The following is a 20,646-nucleotide window of genomic DNA, read 5'->3' as shown; positions in this document are numbered from 1 at the left end:
TCAGCTTCCTCTACTCTGCTTTTTAGACCTTCCAATGTGTTTTTCATTTCTGATATGTCATTTTTTATCTCTTCTTGGTGGTTTTTAATTTCCAATTGGTTTATTTTCAGCATCTCTATGTCCTTACTCATGCTGTTGAGCTTCCTCAAGATCATGGCTCTGAATTCTAGCTCTGTTAACTTGCCTAACTGCTCCACATTGATCTCATCTTCAGTGGAGGTCTCTTGTTCTTTCATTTGTCTTCTGTTTCTGTTTCACCATTTTGGCTATCACAGTGGGCTCTGGAGCCTGTCAAGTTTTCCCTGTGGGTGTTGGTGTTCTGTTGTTTGTGGCTCCCTCTCCTGGGTTTAGATGAGCGAGGGAGGACCCACGTTAAACACCACTGTCAAGTCTTACTTTCCTGGTTAAAGTTGCTAGCCCAGGAAAGGTACTGTTATCCTCTAGCTTTTTGCCTGGAGGCTAGCAGTGGAGGTTACTTGAAGAGTTTTGGGTTGTCAGTTGATTGAAAAACTCCCTCAGGTGCTCAGCATAAGGGGATTTCCGGAGGGTGGGGCAGATGCTGGCTGTTAATGAGCCTCAATTAGCATTTCAATGGCCCACAGGGCGGGGTTGGATCTCCAAGGGAGGGGCTGCTGCCTCTCCCCAGAGCCCTGGGAAGGAGCAAGATGGCCACTGTCCTGTGTGGCAGCAACTCAGCAAAAGCTCTGAGCGCCCTCCAAATCCAGAGTGTCCCCAGACAGTTCCAGTCCAGTCTTCCCTCCCTCTGCTGGAGCCCAAGGTGAGTGGCTGTGGCTGTTTTAGCCTCTGTCCTCTGCATTGTGGAGCTGCTTGGGAGTTTAACCTGAGGGCGCTGCTCCCAGCTAAGGCAGCTGCTGTCTGTGGGCTCCCAGCCCCTGTCTCGCGCCTTCGCAATCCTACCAGGATCGAGCCAGTGTCCCTGGTTATATGGTCCTTGCAAGCTGTTTTTCTGTTGCTTTTTCCCATCAATTTGTCTGTGTTATAGTTGTAATTCCAGTTGGGTTCTGGGAGATGGTCTGTGTAGCTTCCGTTCACTCTGCAACCATTTTTAGGATCGCCCACCTTCTTCCTCTCCTTTGATAATTCTCCAGATACTTTCAAGTATTCACTGGGAGTCAAAGCCGCCTCAGTTACCAGCAATCTAATTGATCTTACCATCCGTAAAATATCCAGCAGATGCTATCCTAAATTCTGATAAGAAGAAAGCAAGGCATGTACCAGGCATCTTCAGGCATCATGGTGAGAAAAGATCTGCTCTCTTTATTGATTTTAGAGAGAGGAAGGGAGATGGAGAGAGAGACAGAAACACTGATTGGCTGCCTCCTTCATGCCCCCCACTAGGAACCTGGCCCACAACCTGGCCATGTGCCCTGACCAGGAATCGAACTGGTGGCCTCTTGGTACATGGGTCGACACTCAACCACTTAGCCACACTGGTCGGGCAAGGTCAATCTTTTAAAAAGTGTCTATACAAGCTATATATGAATAACTTTTTTTTTTTAATCCTCACCTGAGGACATTTTTCCATTTTTTGTTCAGACAGAGTGGGAGGGAGAGACAGGAAGAGAGAGAGAAAAACAACAACGTGAAAGGGACACATGGAGTGGCTGCCACACGCACAACCCAACCAGGGCCAGGGACAAACTACAACCGGGGTATGCGCCCCTAGCGGGAACCAAACCTGGGTCTCTCCGGACTGCAGGCCGACGCTCTAACTGCTGAGCCAAACCGGTCAGGGCTATAAGAATAACTTTTTAAAGATAATATGCAGTAAAGTGTTTCAAGATTATTAAATCTCCTTTAAATACAAAAGTTTATTTTTTAAGAAAGCATTTTTACCTGCCAATAATGATCGCAAGTAGTTTCTGCACTGGTTTAAGAATTATCCACAAGAGAGGAACAGGAGCGGCTTGAAACTGTGCAGAAGTGTGAAAACTCCTGATGTGTCCAATGGTAAAACAGTTTAGAGGATGCAATACTGAAGGAGCAGGAACTGCAACTTTTATCATTTTCTGTCTTGAAAAAGAGTCACTCCATGCAGTACATTTTCGGGTAGTCATCCAAATGTCCTTATTTTTTATACTGGAGAGGTATCCTGTTCTTTTGTTATTAAAGGTCCTACAGAAATGCAAGTTTCCAGGCAGAGAAGTCAATTTATCACAATGATTTATTCCCAGGCCCTGATACTTATTTACTATATGGTTAATTTGTACTTGATGACAGTCCAGTGAGGTTACAGCTAGTGTGTTACATCTTCTCCAGTTGGTCAGCAAATTAAATCGGAAGAAAACACAGTTTCTAATAGCAGACTGCAATCCATAGTTCATGAAGCTCATCTTTCTTTTGCTTGATTATCTAGAACACAAAAAAATAAACTATAAATATCTCTGGAAAATACCAAACTGGAAACATAACCCTTACGAAATAGGTGTACCAGTTGTTCTTCCTTGAATATTATCTCACACTAAATTACCTTTGGTTTCTCACCCCTACAGCGGCGCCTTGGATCAATACAAACCAAACAGGTTTCAATGACTTAATCTTAGTTTTCAACATGTACTTTCAAAACTTGAATTTTTTCTTCAATTTTTATTTTTAGTTAGCGGAAGTCTTTTTTTTTTTTTACTCCTCACCTGAGGACATGTTTATTGATTTTAAAGAGAGAACAGGGAGCAGGGAGAGAGAGACGCATCAATTGGTTGCTCTTCCCTATGAGCCCCAGCCAGGGATCGAACCCGCACTCTAGGTATCAAACCCACAACCTTTCAGTGTATGGGAGGACACTCCAACCAACTGAGTCACCACCAGCCAGGGCAGCCATCTATTTTCATTTTAATGCTAAATTATTTGGGGAATAAGAAATGGATTACATAAAAACAGTAGTAAAATTTTATCAATTGGCAGTAACGGTGGGGTGCAGGGCACAAGTAATGCTTATAACCCTAACTTGTAAGATGTATTTTTTAAAATACAAATTTATTCCTTTCAGAAAATAACCTGGTACTTCTGACTGGGATCAAGATGGAGTAAGTAGGCCCAGATTTATCCTCCCACCTAAAACAACTGAAGATACAGACAGAATAAATAAAACAATTATTTGAACACACTGGACATTAGGCAATGCGGGTGAGTATCAGCAAAGCCATAGAAATGCAGATTGATGCCCATCTAAAGGAGATCCCAAAAGTATAATGGAATTTGAGCTTTGTGTTGCCAAATGTTTCAATATTCTCAAGGAAAGTCAGAAATTCAGGCTTTATGTGAGTTATAAATTTTAAAATGTTGGCAACCAAATTAAAAAAAAATTTAACCATCTTGACCAAACACACACAGCCAGACCCCATTGTTTTTGATCTCTGAATCATGTTATTCATTCATTCAATCTTTAATTAGAAGTTTACTACATGCCATACCACATAACCATTCTAGATGCTAGAGATGCCACAGAAAACAAAACAGTTGAAAATCTCTACCCAATTTGCAAAAACAGTAATGCTAAACTATGGTAGCATATGTAAATATAAGTAAATCTAAGGGAATATACCACCAAACTATTCATAGTGTTATTTTGGGTGGCAGGATGGTGACAGTTTCCATCTTATATATTTCTGTGCTGTTTAAATTTTTACAGCATCTATTATTATTTTTGTAAGCCTCCAAACCAATAAATATAGGCAACTATTTTTGTAATTTCCATTAGTCTCAACTGGCTTCAATAAACTCCTTCAGTATGGCAGACCAGGCCTCCCACTATGTCTCCAGACACCTTCCTCCTCCCCTTCACCCACTGCTGGGCTCCAGACCCACAGATTTACTTACACTTCTCAGAAAAGCAAAGCTCTCCTCTCTATGACGATTCGCATCTATTTATACTGCTTAGCTCTGCTCATATGCCAAGCAAACTTCTGCTCATCTCTCATATCGTATGGGAAATTTTTGAAAAGTATTCTACTGACACAGATGGTGTAACATTATACGTATATGAGTTTTTAAAAAAATTACCATTTACATCACTGACAATCAAGTGTCTCTTGGAACAGAAATAGTGTCTGATGGCTCATAATCCTTGGTTTACCCTTAAGAAAAAATAAAGAATGGGAGAGAACTCTATTTATATACATTTTCAAAGAGACCATCACTAGACTACACAGAGCAGAAGAAAAATCAGGGCTGACATATCCACTTCGAAGAACTGAAGAAGGTCAACAAACATAGCTGGCGGACTTGTAGGATTGCTAAATTAATGATGTGAGAAAATTAAACAATTTGGATTGTTAGCCTCTAAGAACATTTCAGATCCTTAATTCTTGAAGTACCATCTCAGAATGAGCAAGTACAGCACTCACTGGCACTCACAGCTGAAGCCTGGAAGACAGTTTTAACAACTCTGCTGAAAATGACTATTTCTTCTCTGGTTTCTATGGAAACAGCTGTCAGATTGGCAAAAATAGGGCATGTGCTTTAAAATAATCATTCAAGCAAAGTACACACATGATGGAAGGCTTAAAAAAATAAATTGGAAGGCAATAGACTTGGTTCTTAAGCTTCCAAATGTCAGGCTGCACCCCGTCACCGGTGGGGCGGCGGCTGCGAACTTAAATCCTTTGGGGGGCGGGCGGCAGTGGGCGGCCTCCGCCGTGGGTGGACCAAGCCCCGAATCCCATAGGGGCCCTCATCCCCCCTCTCCCGCCACGGGTCTCGCTGAGCACCGCGCGGCACAATAAAACTGTTGCTCCGTTTTACACAGGCAAGTGACATTATTTAAACAGTAAAAAAAAAAAAAAAAGTGGTCGCTGCAGACAGGCTCATTTAGAACTGTTCGGGTAGGAAGTTTTCCACCTGTCACCGCGGGTCTGGGCAGGAACACGGACTTCTCTACTTGCGGGGAGGGGCCCGGGGCCCGACTCCCAGACCCCGGTGCGGGTGCGGGTGCGGGTGCGGGTGCGGGGCGCGCAGTGCGGCGCTAACCACGGAAACGGCCCCCGCGGAAGGAAGGGCTGGGGCCGGCGGCGTCTTCCCGGAAGGCACGGCCGCGGGCCAACTTCAACTCCAGCACCCTGGGTGCTGCATTCCACACCAAGAGACAGAGGGAAGAAGGACGCTTTCTTCCCACGGTTCCTTGTCCACTCCCCGGTCTCCCCCGACCCCACGCCCCGGCTGTCCGCATTCCCGCGCGGGCGCCCCGCGTTCCTCCCCGCCCCCACCCGTCCTCGCCACCCCAACCCCGCCGGGTCCCCACGGGCTCCGCTCCTCACCCCAGCGCCCCTCGAACTTCCCAACCCTGGGCCCGGCCGACTCATAAAGGTAGAGCAAAGGCGTCCCCACGAGGGCAGACCCCAACAGTGGCGAGTGAAGACCTCAGCTGCACCCGTGCGCAAGCGCGCCCCCACCCCCCACCCAGAAGCCCCGCCTCCTCACTTCCTGCCCTGGGCTCGGACCTGGGCTCCTTTTGCTCCGCCCACTCCGGGCAGTCAATGTCCCAGCCCGGAGTCATCCTCCCCGCGGGTCCAGAGGCCCAGAGCGGCGCTCTACTGCCACCGCGTGGCCGGAAGAGGGACGTGGCTGTGGACTGGGCTGCTTGCCTGGGAACAGCTTCAGTTGTGGTGTCCTTGGAACCTGACTTAGCTGAGCTGGGTGGTGGAAAGAATGATCCAGGCAAGGTTGTACCCGCTGTAGATTCTAAGGCAGTGCTAGCCAAAAAGAAAGAAGACTCGGCTTGCAAAAGACTACGGTTTCTTCGTTCTGAAGTTGCACCGATAGCAGTCTCTGGAGTGTGAGAACTGTCTGCGGTCACATGATTTTTGGAGAGTACATTTTCAGAAAGATAAGTATAACCTGAAGCATCTGGAAGTTAGTTGAAAATAGCGAGCCAAAAAACATTGTATATAGTATGCTTCATTCATTCCACCAAAAAATATTTATGGAACGCCAGCTGCATTGGAAGTGCCAGGGATACGGCAGTGAACAAGACGAAGGCCAGACTTTCACAGAGCTAATTTCACAGTGAGGACAGAGAGACATAAGCAAATAAACAAGTAATTAAGAGGATATAAAATAGTGATGTGATTCCATATTAGTTGTATTTCTATCCTATGTGCAACGAAAAAAATCTTAAAGGATATAAACACTATGAACAATTCTAGGTATCGCTGTTAAAAGGTTTATAAGTAATTTTTTCTTTTATCTTGCTTATCTGTGTTTTTATCATTTGCCTTTTGCTTTGAAGGGACTGTCCTGGTACATCCCTGACCACTAGTTTCCTGAACACTGAAGTGGCAGGTCCCTGAATCTTCATGACTTTATCTCCCACCCTCTGAAGTGCATGGTACATGTGTCTTACCAAGGTTTCCTGTACACTAGACACCTCTTGCTAATCCTACCCGCTTAGCATGGTGGCATCAATGTAGATGGATGTGGTGTTCTGTAGGAAGTCCAGGTGGTCCAGATCCTCATGGACTGTATTATGACAGATCACAGAGCTGGCACAATGGTCGTGATCAAAGCTACTATGTGCTCAGGTCTGGTCTGCAGTGGTCTGTCAAACATTCCCCTGATTTCTGAAGGGGCCAGACTGGCAAATTAAATGGAGATGTGGCAGGATGACCACTCCTGCATCCTTTAAGTCTCTAGTAGTGACATTAATCTTCACCATCTTCACCCTTAATTCCCTTGGATGAAATACTGGTTTTGATTTATTATCTCCAGTTGATAGGGAAGGGACAGTTTCAGAGGCTTTCACTTGGTACAGAGCTTGCTTCAGCTACCCAATATATATTCTCAGGGACTGGGGAAATGATCACTGGATGGGTCTGTAGACCCATGGACCCATTGTAAGCTGGCAGTTGTCCAGAACTCTGATTATTACCTGACCTCCATAAGTGCCCTCTCTCACAGGGGGCCCATGACATTACTTTGGATTTCTGGGTAACAAGATCCTTTCAGATCCTGTGCAATGTCTGGGTATTTCTCTTTCTACAGCATAGAGTTAGCTGAGAAAATGATCATAGGTCATAGAATAATCATCACAGTAGACACTTGTTTCACTTACTGGGTCCTTCTTTCTAAGGACCCCAGCTACCTTTTAATCTCTGGGCTGGCTCTCTGTGGTCTGGGTCTGGAAATTGACTCAGACCTGGGGACTTTTATTGAGGCAACTGCCCTTAGACTCCTATTCCTCCATTTCTTCCTTCTTCTAGTTGCAGCATCCTGTTGACTACCCATCTTTTTTTCCCCTAGGGACACCTTGTACTATTAAATATCTTCACAAGCCCCTGCAAGATCAAGCCTCCTAGGCTGCCCTCTGACTGCCAGCTGTTATAGTAATGACTAAAGCTTCCAGCCTCCAGACGACTGGGAGTTATAGCCACCACCTGGCTTCTATTACTTCTGTGACTCTGGATATTATCAAGCCCACCCAGCCTTATGATTGCTCCCCTACCATGATTTCTGGCCTGCAGAGGAGAGCCACCTCTGAACTCCTTGGTGATGCTGGTTCTCCTCTCAGCATGGCCTGTATATGGTCTGTAATCCTTCCGTGGTACATGACCCTCTGTCCGGTCTCCTGGCTCCACGCGACAAAGCATTTCAGCAGGCCTACTTCCCTCCTTCTGCAGTCAGCCGGGGCATTCAGCTGCCTTCCTCCCTGCGGATTTCCCCTGGCTGAAACACCTGCCTCGTCCAGAAATACGCCTTCTCGCCAGGGACAGCATGTGTCCAATGACCGGTTAACCTGGGGAGGTACAAAGGCCTGGCCACTGTACTTCGACTGAGGACCAAGCTACTAGGCCATCCCGTTCCAGAGCTGTCTGGGAATCGGCTGGGAAATCCCCTTCTGCCTCCGCCCAGGCCTCTTTCCTTTACTCCCTTGTAGGTGTTATCCCTGAGGACCACGCCCCCGGCCCCAACCACCCTCCAGCGAGGACTTACCCCAGAGGCTGTTTCCAGGGAACCCAATCCAAGGCCAACTCCAATTTCCCCAGAGGCAGAAGCTGCTTTGATATAGAAAGACTTTCATGTACACCTCTCTTTGGAAGTTCTAGGGGCCGAACTCTGAATGAAAGGAGAGACCAACTCTGAAGACTTGTGGGGCATGACCTTTGGAACCAGGTGTGGACGGGGCGCAGCAGGAAGGGCAGCCCTGCTGCTCTCAGTCCAAGCAGAGCGCCAGGGGACACGCCCCGGGAGTGGATGCGGGTCGCATACCTGGCAGGCTGCAATGGCCGGGCGGCCCTGTGACTGGCGTGGCCTTTCATTTTTGCTGAAAAGATGTCAGGCATGAGTATTCCAAATGTTGGAAATGACTGGTTCTAGATCTGAAATCACCCGGACATACATGATTGCAGCACCTTCATTTCCATATTCTACTCTCACAAAAATTGGCTCAGGATTTGCTTCATCCACATGTTTGACTTCCTTTACTTTCTTCTTTTGTCATCCCAGCCCTTCTTCCCATGTAACATGAACAGAGATGCCATTTAAGGTGGTTTTTTCTTGTAGAGAGAGGTCCCATCAAGTTCCATCATATACATGATGGTTTATAAATCACATGATTGATAAATCACCACCTGGATTGTTATTGCACCAGTCAGCACTAGCTTGCTGGCTGGTCTTCCTGCCTCCATCTCATCTCCCTTGTCTAAACAGCAGCCACCCAGACCCTGTTCCCCGGGGTCACTTGGAGACCACCAAGATGATTCAGTATGGTTCATCTAACTCCAGGCTGGGCCCAGGGGAAGGTCACAGCTTGGACTTGGTCTTGCTCACTGTCCAGAGATGAGCTCTCCAGAGATTCCACCTGAGCACTTTTCTTTATTGCACAAGTATAATATTAATACCACAGAAAAGCAAAGCAAAAAAAGAGAAAACTGCTCTTAATCCCACTACCCAAAGATAACCATGGTTCACTTTTTGATATGTAACTCTCTTGAAATGCAAGATTAAAATTACTGCAAATATTTAATAATTTGGTAGGATTAAATGTTTCTTACTATCATTTAATGTGCATTCCTTTAATTCTTAATGATGTAAATACTTTTTCATGCTTATATGTTGGATTTCTTCATTAGCAAATTGCCTGTTCGTGCCTTTCACCCATTTTCCAGTAAAATATTCATTTTCATTATATTGACCTGTAAAATGTTTAATATATTTAATAATTGCCTATTATTTATGTAGCTTGATGTGTGTCTTTCAACTTTGTTGATTCATGTATAAATGTAGGCATAATTTAAACATTTTTTTAAATATTAAAAACGATATAGACAAATCTGTCCAACTTTTTATTGTGGTTTCTGCCTTTGACATCATATTTACATTAAGTCTCAATCCCAAAATTACATATCTACCAATTTTTTTTCTACTAGTCAATGACTTTGTTCTTCCTTAAATCTTGAATCTGCCAGGAATTAATTTCAGTGGAAGGGAGGACAGAAAAATATAACAAAATATTTTCTCAATGGTTAGGCCAACGGGACTTTTACAAACACACCTGCATGTGCCCATCCCATGGGGAGGGCCACCCAGGTAACTGCTGTCCCAGCAATTTATTGAATAACCCAAACTGTCCTGTCTCAAAGTGTCACTTTTGTTATATACTAAATACTAAATTATCATGAGTACCCACATCTGTTTCTGGACTGTCTCTTTTATTCACTTATCTGTTCTGGCACGAGTACATGATTCTAATTATTCTGACTTTATGCTATTGCTTTTATTTTCAAATATTTTCTGGCTCTTCTTACACATTTGACCTCCATGAAGAACTTTAGAATTATTTCTTAAGTCCTCCCCACCAAATATGCATTTGGAGTTTGATTTTTTGTTGTTGTTGCCTCTGTTTTCAAACTTAGATTAATTCTGAGGAAAGTTATATCTTTGCAATATCAATCAATTCAGGGAACTGGCATGTGCCTCCATTCATCCAAATCTTCTTCTATGTCTCTCCATAAAGTTTTACAGTTTTCTTTCATGGTTCAAAGCAGTATATATTTTTAAGTGAACAATAAACTTTGATTTCTTAGGATTACAGAATTCAGGACTGGAAGGGACTTAAAAATCATCTCATCACTGAGACTGCCTCTCAATCAAAGGTATAGCTGTATTGGGGGAGGGGTTAACATGATGATATAAAACTATATGTATGTTTTGTGGCTTCCAGTTTATCACTTGAACAACAGATCTTGGAGAAATGTCTGTATCAATGACTATAGATCAACTACATTTTAATCACTACGTGGTATTCTATGGAAAGGCTATTACATCATTTATTATTCCCCTGGTTATGGATATTTTAGCTGTTTTCGTTGTTTTTCTGTTATAAATAAGCCAGCTTACAGCCTTGAACCCTAACTAAAATCAAAGTCCCTCAAATTCGAGTACAAACCCTGCCAAGTCCCCCTCCACATAGTCACCACCAGGTGGCAGAATGCCTGTTCAAAGAAAGGCTTATCTTTGGCTCTCCACAGTGTCCTTCAGTTCTGTTCAACAAACATTTATTGAACGTGCATTATATAGTAAACACTGGATGCTTTTAATACACAAATTTCAATACAATAAACAAGTTTATTCATTGAAAAATACGTATCAAGTGTACACTCCGTGCCAGACACTGAGTAGGTCTGAGGGCTCCAGGGAAAATTAACAATCCCCTACTATCTTCTGAACTCCAACAATTCTCAACAAAAGCGGGGATGCGGTGGGGCTGGGGGTGGGGGGAAGTGTCATTACGACATAGTACCCATTTATTTCTAAGCCACAGATAATTCTTCACCCATTAGACCAATAGAACAGGCAGCAGGTTCTCAAATAATTTGGACAATCCCTTAAATTTGTGGTGAGATTTTCGTGTTTATATTCCCATGTTCTTGCTCATGCTGTTCCTTCTGTGTGAGATGCTGTCACATGTGGGACTCCCCCTGAAGGACAGCTTGAAACAAGGATTCAAATGCAAGGAATCTCTTTGGGAGGTGATCCCCAGAAGCACTTGTTGGGGAGTAGACAAAGGAGACAAAAAAGGGAAGGAAGCCAAAAAATGACACAAGAACAAACCAGTTACAAACGGGCAAATGGAGTGGAGTCCCTCTGATAAACATGGGGAGGCTAGGAACACACCTCTCAGAGTTTTTCCAGCTGAGACGTGAAGTTGCTGGGCCACTGACCCACCAATTCCAGCTAGTCATTGGTTGAGTGCTGTTCTGGGAGTGCTTAATGCTCTGACACTACCAGCCTCCTGCATGTGCCCAGAAAAAGCCTCAAGAAAAGGGTTGCAGATGCTGTCAGTTGCTAGTTGGACCAGCATGTGCAGAAATATGGGCCGGGCACCAACATGCAAGGAGCTATGAGCGGGCATCAGTGGCATCTACTATAAATGCCCTTCCTACTGTCACCTGGCAAATTCATTCTTCAAAACAGGGCAAAATCCACCCACTCGGGCAAGCCTGGCATGCATCTGAACCAGGGTTGGTGAGTTACCCCACTTCTGTGCACCTGTGGCACTTCTTGCTTATGTCATTCCTACTAAAAGATTACAAGTGGTGACTCTGAGACCCAGGTTGTCCTGGCTCTGTGTCTGAGGACAAAACCATTAGTGAGCTCCCACACAAGTGAGCCCCTTGGCTTGTAGATGAATCACTCCCATCTCTGCCTCTGTCTTCAGATCACCATCTCCTCTGTGTTGCTGTGTGCCCTCTCTTCTTCTTCTAAGACACCAGTCACTGGATTCAGAGCACCCCCCAAGTCCAGGATGACCTCTCCAGAGCCTTGGCTTCTTAACATTTACCAAGACTGCCCCCAGAGAGGTCACTTTCTGAAGTCCCATCTGATGTGGGTGTGAATTTGGTGGATACTAGTCAACTGTGGACCCAACAGATCAATCAAACCAGTATCATATTTGAAGAAGATAAAATTCCTCTGTGTGGCTCTTAAATTTGGAGAATATAAGACGGGAGCTGCTGGTGGTGCTCATGATGAAGAGAAAGTTGGCTTAGAAGATGAAGCCGGGCGAAGAGCAGATTAGATATGAAGAGAGAAACAGAAACCTGGGATTATTTGAAATCCTGGGCTCCGGCCATGCCTGAAGCAAACTCCTCCCTTTCATTTTCCAGCTACACTGAGTCATCAAATTCCTTTTGCTGAAACTCGTTTGAGTTGGGTCACTAACGTTTGCAACAGAAACCATCCTTACGACTACACCCAAACACTGCACATCTGCTTTCTTCCTCGATCGATGCGCTTCCCCTTCCTCTTCTTCTTATACCTGACAAATGCCTGTTTATCCTCAGGTCTTCGTTCAAAGGTAACCTTCTCAAGCAGATCTTCCCTAAACTGCTCCCCATTTCCAGCCCAAGTTCCCTGAGCTGGATGTTCTCATAACGCTGTATTCCTTCCTCATGACACGCCACGCTACTGTAATTACTGTTCAACTTCTTCTCCTATCCCACCACCACCACTTAGCTCACATGTGAGATCTTTGAGAGCAGAAGAAAGTTTTGCTCACTGCTATCTTCTCGCTTCTTGCATGGTGATGAGACATGGTGGCTAACGTCTATTCATCCACAGCTTCGTATCTTTTTTCAAAAGTATAGTAAAATAAATTATGACCAAGTTTAAATGTTTTTGTGACTACTAGACAATGGTAATATGTCCTGATTAATTTTTAGTATAAAAGCTAGTAATTGCTTTATCCTAGGAATTTCTTTAATGAAATTATAATAATTTTTTTTTTAACTCCCCAGGCTGGTTCAAGGAAATAAGTTGAAGAGGATAATTGTACTCACGGAGGATGAAGATTATTGCTTTAATAGTATTTAGTGGTATAATTAGACTAAAGTAAGGGGGAACCCAATTTGCTAGTTCTTTTAGCATTTTTTGAAGATCTTAATGTATAAATAATACATCACCTTGAACTGTCCTTCTTTTAACTAACTTATTTTTCTCCTGTTGTTAAAGCAAATTATAGTCATTTTGGAAAATGTAGGAAATACTTAAAAGCATAGTAGGAGACTATAGAAAGCCCCAGTATCCCCATCAATGGATCTTTGTCTTTTATTTCTGTATCTGTAACCTGATACCAGCTCAGATCCTGGCTCTCGCCCCCAGTGACACCCCAGCTTTGCCTGGCCTTACCTTCTCAGGGTCCCTCCAATGGGATTCTTGACTTGACTTCTCATGGGTGTTCCCTTTTCTATCCCAGAGACACAAAAATGCCTTTTCCTTAATGTGCACCAAACAATACGACCCATACAGCACACCTGCATAGCTGATCTACACTGAAAATGTAGAGATAGTCAGGAGGAAGTAGACATTACAGTTCCACATTCATTGTTTATTCATTCATTCATTCAACAGACATAGCCTTTAAAGTAATTTTAATATTGAAATTTCCTCTTCTTAGTGAAGTCACACACTAGGAGTCTTCACAGGTTGAATAATATCCTCACCAAAACTCATGTCCACTTGGAACCCATAAATGTGACCTGATTTGGAAATACTGGCTTTGCAAATGTAAAAAAGTTAAGAGTGGGCCCTAATGCAATCAAGGGGGAATTGGGACGTAGACACACGCAAAGGGAAGACAGTCATGTGGAGGAGACAGGGATTGGAGTTACGCTGCCTCGGGCCCCGGACTGCAGGCTTGGCAGAAGCCAGAAGATGCTGGGGTGGATTCTTCTCCAGAGCTTTCAGAGGGAACACGGCCTGCTGGCACCCTGATTTTGGCTCTAGTCTCCAGGACTCTTAGAAATTATTTTCTGTTATTTTAAGCCACCACCTGTGCTGCGCTTTGTGGTAAAAGCCCCAGGAAACTAATACAGTTTCCCACCCACTCCAGAGTGATCCTTCTTTTCCCCAACCTCCCAGCATCCACCTAACTTCAAAAAGCAATTTAGGTTCCTTAGCTCCTCACCCAGGGGCCTCACTTTGCATTTCCAGGCTCCTGTCTCTTGTTCACCCAACAGCAGGTGGACCTGAAGGGGTTCCCTCTCTTCGACCCTAGCAGGATCTGCGAAAGAACTGAGTGCAATAATGATTGGTTTCTACACTGATAACAACTAGTCCATGCCTCCTGAAAATTTAAGAAAAGAAAGAAGAAAAAGAGAGGAAAAGCAAAGCACTTACGGTTAGTCTGAATTTAAAACAGCCAAGTTCATATTTAAAATAACAAATTTGTTCCCATTTTTCTTTTTTTCTTTTTTTTTGATGGGTTGGGTCATTATGGAATTGTGTTACTTCCCCACACCTCACATAACAGTATATTGTGAGCATCAACTCATATTAAAAGTCCTCAAGTATTACACCGTCGTCGATACGGACCCACAATCTCTGATGTACAAATTGAAAACATTCTGGAAACCGAACGCTGTTTTGAAAGTTTGATGCCAACTCATTTGATGGCAAATCTGACCTAATGTGGCCTAGGGCTATTTGTGGTCTATTCATAATGACTAGTGTTGAAACTGAGGGACCTTATGACTTTGATACTTTGATTAAATTTAGTTTTAAATTCTAGCTCTAGAAATCAACTCTCTCTCTCTCTCTCTCTCTCTCTCTCTCTCTCTCTCTCTCTCTCTCTCTGACCTACCCTTTCACCCTGATAATAAAAAACTCCCAAGGCAGCAGAAGACAGTAGCCTGCACCTGACTTACCGTCACATGGTCAGGACCACCTCTGGCAGACCAAAGATAACACCTTGACCTAAGTTATGTTTCAGTTCGATCCCCTGGCTACTTTCCCATAAGACCTGAGAGAGGGACGCAGGAACGGGCTCAGAGCTGTCCTCAAGCTCTGAAGAAATGATTCATGCCCTTACCTCGCCTTGGGCCAATCAGCTCCCAGCACAACCCAGAACCCCCAACCCTACATAATTTATAACCTACATAATCTTCAGTCTACACGCCATCGGGGAGTTCAGGCTTTCGAACATTAGCCTCCATTCACCATAAAATATTTCTCCACCGCAGTTCTCGGTGTCCAGTGTTTCGCTCTGTCAGCGCCTGGTGGGCGAGCTCTTCCTGTTCTGTCACAGGATGACAACCAGTGAGTGTCATGGACAAAAAACTGGATGTGTTGATGACGCCACCACAGAATCTACTAAAGGGGCTAAAAAGCATATGTACCAAATAACCCTTCTGCAACCTAAAAATTCTGAATTCTGAAACACAACAGGTCTCAAGTAGTTGTAAGCCTATATAACCATCCTCCTGTTGTTGGATATTTAGATTATGTTCAGCTTTTGCTATTATAACATTGCTGCAGGAAGCATGTCTTATATCTGAACCTCTGTTTGCATCACTGTTTATTTCCTTAACATAAATTCCTTCGTAAGGAATTAGGAAGTCAAAGAAAATAAGCACTTCTAAGGCTCTTGGAGGATATTTTCCACGTGTTTTCCAGAAAGGTTACACCGATGAACACCTCCCTCACCAGCACTGAGTAATACGTTCTATTCATTTCAAGAGGAAACACTTTAACCCATTTTGCTTTGAACTGACCTGATGTTAGATATGTTGTTAAAAGATGTTTATTATCAGTTCTAGCTCCCCTTCTGGAATTATCTATTCATGACCTTTGTCCATTTTCTACTGAAATCAGGGCCGTCTCACAGGTTGACTGGTGTTCGTGGTGCACCGAGGCCCAGGGGTGCAGTGGCCCAGAGCAAGTCTGACTCCAACCATCTACCTGTGCACCCTCAACTGGGGAGGGACATTTTTCTTCTTGCAAAGGTACTACCTACCTGTGTACTTACCACATGTTTTGTAAGACTGGGTCCAACTCATGGGATTTCTTTTTTTTTTTTTTTTAATCCTCACCCGAGGATATTTTTCCATTTTTTGTACAGATAGAGTGGGAGGGAGAGAGGGGAAGGGGGAGAGAGAGAGAAACATCGACGTGAAGGGACACATCGAGTGGCTGCCACCCGCACGACCAACCAGGGCCGGGGACAAACTGCAACCGAAGTACGTGCCCTTAGCGGGAACCGAACCCGGGTCTCTCCGGACCGCAGGTGGACGCTCTAACCGCTGAGCCAAACCGGCCAGGGCAGGGATGTCTTTTTCTAATGTATCTTCCCAGAGGAGGGGTGCCCTTTCTAATTTGTACAAAGGCAAATTAGAGGCCTTGAGTAGATCATTGTTTTTCTAATCAATTTGTCCCAGTTCTTACATAATAAAGCTATTAACTTTTCGCATATTGTATCGTACTGTGTTTTCCTTGCTTATTGCTTTTTTTTTAGTTCCACTCATGAAGTATTTAAGGGAGTTCCATGTTGCTTTTCCTTAAGAAACCTTCGCAGTTTTAAGTAGCTTTTTTTCTCTTTCTTTTGCTTCTGAATATTATTTTGAGTGTTGAGAGACAGATAAAAACATATAAAATCTATTTCCTTGACTAATTCATCCCAGATATGAAAGGGACATAGTTGGCCCTGTTTAAACTCCCAGACCAGACCAAGCCCTTCCGGGGGACATCTCTACCCATCTCATCTACCCAACCTTTCAATCAGCATTAATTCGTGAGCACTTGCTATGTTTTGTGAATTGTACTAAATGTTGGGGATGAAGAGATGAATAAAGAGTTCTCTCCTGCATGGAGCTTGCTCTGGACACTGTGTACCCTCAAGTTGAATATAACTATGAACAACAGCTCAGATCTGTGAGTGCCCACTGTGTGCCAGGCGCTATCTAAGTGCCTTAAATCGATGACTGTTCACACGGAGAAGTAGCTTTGCCAGAATTTGCACCTAGGTGGTCTCAGACACTTACATTGCCACAGCACACTCACAGATTTGAACTGTTGACTCCAACCCTCTCCTTTTCCCCAGATGGTTGACCCCAAACAGCTGGCAGTGGGTAGACAATAAACATAAATGGCAGACCCTCAGATCTCCCTTGGTCAGGGGCTTTGATCCTACCAGATCTCCTCCCAGATCTCGTGGTTGCCCCAACTCTCCCTTGGCCTAATCTCCTGGTACCAGTGTTGCTTTTCGTCTCTATCCCTGGTTCTGACCCTTCTTGGTTCCTTTGCCAGCTCATTCTCCACTCGCTGGTGTGAAGGGCTGGAGTCTTTGAGGTACCAAGCTAGTTTCTTCCCATTTCAGTCCGCTACCTTTCCCTAGGAAATTGCATCCCTGCCCTGGCTTTTAAGTACTATTTACATATCAGTGCCTCCCAAATTCCCATCTCCAGCCCATGGTACACCAGGCACCTATTTCTAACTCCTGGCTGCACCCAACATGTCCCAAACCACACTCATCATTCTTCCCCCACCAAACTGTTCTCGTTACTGTGTTCTCTGTCACAAGGCATGGTACCAACACCTGTCGTGAAAGACGGAAACCTGGGAAACATTCTTGACATCTTCCTCTTCCTCCCCACCCCATATAGGGTCCATGCCCACATCCTGCTGATTTCATGTCCTATGTATCCCTCCAGTTCAGCCCCTTCTCTCCATCATCATCACTCTCCTCTACGCATGCTCGCAGTCCAAACTACCTTCCTCTGGTTCTACGGTTTCCTTGCCACTACTCTTACTCCTGTCAGTCTGTTCTCCATTCACCATCCAAAGTAATCCTTTTACAACACAATCTGATTATGTCATCCCATTAAAAAAAAAAAAAAAATTAAAAGGGAAATTATTTTTCAATGATTTCCCCATAGTTTTGACCGGGGTGGGGTGAGGCTCTGTCAGCTGGAGAAAGGAGCCCCTTTCTTCACATATAGGTACGCACCAGCCCATTGCCAACTGCAGGGTTAAGTTCAACTAGATAGGATACATTTTTCTGCTTGTCTGCACATATGGGGTGCCCTTTGCTAATTTGCACAAATGTCAAAATATTAAATAAGCTTGAAAAGCCTTCCATAGTCTATGCTCAGCCCACTTTTCCAGCCTCATACAGCACCACCCTTCTTCTTGCTATCTACATCCCAGCCATGCTGGTCGCCTCCCAGGTCCTCACATAAGCCACACTCCCTCTGCTTCAGGACCTTTGCACATGCTGTTCTCACTTACTAAAATGCTTCTTTGTGGGTAAATAATATCCACTCATACCTTGAATCTCAGATCAAGCATCAATTCCTTAAGGATGGACTTCCCCTAAGACTAGGTCAGAACTCCCAGATATACTCTTTTTCTTTAGAATACTTACCTCTTTTTTAAATTGTGCCCTTAAATACTTAGTTATGTACTTAATGATTGTCTTTGGCTCTGGCCTTTCCATTCCTCAAAGGCAGGGACTCTACCAATCAGGTTGTTGGTTGTCAGCAACAGAAATTGATTCTGGCTAAACGTAAGCATAAAAGGAATTTATTAAAGGATTTGGGGTAAGTTCATGGAACCTATGAGAAGGCGGGAGAACCGGATTCAGAAAACGGTCAGGAATTAAGGTTGGCTGGGCAGTAGGAACATGGCCAAGCTCCAGCTATGGGACAGTCTAATGAAAATGCCCCAAATGGGGCTACTTCCACTGGACACTTAGCAGTTGAGTTGTTGACAAAGCTGCTGCTACTTTGGCTGATTTATCAAGTGGCCTGATGTATGGCCTCATATCTTCTAGATCAATGTCCCAGGCAGGGCAGTTCAATTGGCTGAACCAGGTCACATGCCCATATCCTACCATCCAGGAGCAGGACCACCTAGCATCTCACCAAGACTCACATAATGGGGTGTTTCCCTCATTGAGAAGGTCATTGAGATGCCAAATAAGCAAGAAAAAACAGATAAATGAACACCTGAAAAACCATGTCTATTTAATCCATCCCATAATCCCCTAAATTAGCACAATATCTGACATAAAATAAGACAAAAAGTACTTGACAGATCAACTGAATGATCAACCCTCAGCATCCTTAAGGACACAGGTTGTACAACTCATGACTGGGTCAGGGTAACCACCCACAGCCACTGCGGAGATCTATACTCCAGCTATACACAGTCCAGTCAGACCATCAAGCTTATACCAGTCCCGTTGAGGTGAGACCAGAAGACAGAAGGGCTATGAACTAGAGTGAGTAGATCTCATTAGATCAATTTTACCATGTAAATGTAAGGATCGGGGAGGTGAGCTACCATTTCACACAGCTAAAAAGAGAGAACAGAGGCAGCAGACTTCATCTGCTGACCTCATTGACTTGATACCTTTTGTATCCCATCGTGTTTCAATAGCATAAATTAATGTGCTTTCCATCAAAATATTTGGGTGGCCCAACCATTTCCTCCAACAGTACTAGCTTTCAAGGGAACTGAGAGTAGTAGGACTACTAATTAAACTGAACTGCATCCAATGGGGGTGGGGGGAGGCATAAGCACCCAAGATTTCTAAAGGGTTAAATGATCTAGTCAAGTGATTCCTGCCCTGTTCCTCCAAAGAGACTGGATGTGATGTGGTGGTAAGCTGAGCTGTCTGCTATTCACCCACTGGCTAGTGTGTTCAGACTGTCACTCTGGATCATTTGTACCCTCCTTACCCATCTTGGTTTGGTCTCCTACAGCATGGACCCAAGAGTTTCCACTGACATTGAGGATGTACGGCTTGCTGAGGTACCAGCCAACACACCTCTCCCATTTTCAGCATACTTTTCTCCTCTCCCCCACCCTCCCAACAATTCTTTCCAAGATTTGTCATAAAAAACAATGATGAAATCTCTGATGGGACTGGACAATGGCAGAGAACAGGTCTAGGAGGAAAATTACAACTGGAAGCTGTCCACCGGAACTCACCACTGATTGTAAAAGAAATCCATTGACTTCCCAATGGTCCTTTGAGGGACTCCATCTCGGTCCCTGAGAATGAGCCTCGCCACTGGCAGCCTCACTGTTGGGCATTGCACCTGGCTCTGCCCTCCTGGGTCACGGAGTGGAGTTGTAAAGCCTCAGGCTCAGAGGAGGCAGTCCTGGTTTGAACTCCAGCTGTACCCCTGACTAGCTGTGTGATTTCTGGCAAGTCATTTATTTACACCTTGGTTTCCTCCTGAGTGAAACAGGAATAGCAGAACACGTTCCTTCATGTTCAGGGATTGGTGTGAAATGGATGAAGTAATCAGGTTAAAGTTGTAGGGCACATCCTGTGTGCTTAATACAGAGATGTTCAACTTTTTTCATGGCACAGCACACGTAAACTAATTACTGAAATTCTGCGGCACACCAAAAAATGTTATATTTTTTCAGATCTGACAAAAAAAATAGGTAGAATTTTGATCCTTTCACACTGGATGGCTGTTGTTGTGTTGGCTGTTGTCATTTTTTTTATTTGACAATCTAAGAAAAAAGAAGTCAGTGCCCCTGACTAAATAGTGAGGCTTTGGATGTTTTAAACATTTTTGTAGCACAGCAGTTGAAAATCGCTGGCTGAACAGGTGGCAGCCATTGGTATCAGTTCAATTCAACACACTTTTCTGAGAGTTTATTAGTTACCAGACACCCTGTTCAAACCTGTGTGGGATAGAGTAATAATTCTCCCAAGAGCATATTTTCCTCCTTGGGAAGGCTTTGTTCAAAAGGGATAGAGGAGAGAACCGTGAGAGAAAAAGCTCTTTTTTAACTAAATATGAGAATGGATACTGACATGCAATTCTACAGAGACAGCATAGTAAGTTGGTTAAGAGCATGGATTAGGGGCCATTCTCTGTGTGGTAGACACACTAA

General features: G+C 44.2%; 1 protein-coding gene across 3 annotated transcripts in view; it reads right to left on the bottom strand.

The window, feature by feature from the left end:
• Positions 1–5,398, bottom strand: part of OMA1 (OMA1 zinc metallopeptidase) — a 58,898-nt gene extending 53,500 nt beyond the window's left edge. The window contains exons 1-2 of one of the 3 annotated variants that reach the window (XM_036256148.1): positions 5,274–5,398; positions 1,858–2,373 (exon numbers count right to left, since the gene is read on the bottom strand). In XM_036256148.1, the coding sequence (XP_036112041.1) occupies positions 1,858–2,354 (497 nt within the window). In that variant the 5' untranslated portion in view covers positions 2,355–2,373; positions 5,274–5,398. Of the gene's footprint in view, positions 1–1,857; positions 2,374–3,837; positions 3,899–4,020; positions 4,096–5,273 lie in introns of those variants that run through there. The other 2 variants (XM_036256147.1, XM_036256149.1) reach the window with 2 other exon arrangements.
• Positions 5,399–20,646: the final 15,248 nt, after the last annotated feature.

The sequence above is a fragment of the Molossus molossus genome, unplaced genomic scaffold (genome assembly GCF_014108415.1).
Source record: "Molossus molossus isolate mMolMol1 unplaced genomic scaffold, mMolMol1.p scaffold_m16_p_12, whole genome shotgun sequence".
NCBI classification, from domain to species: domain Eukaryota; kingdom Metazoa; phylum Chordata; class Mammalia; order Chiroptera; family Molossidae; genus Molossus; species Molossus molossus.
The sequence above is the reverse complement of the archived record's forward strand: the minus strand, read 5'-3'. Positions and strand labels throughout refer to the sequence as shown.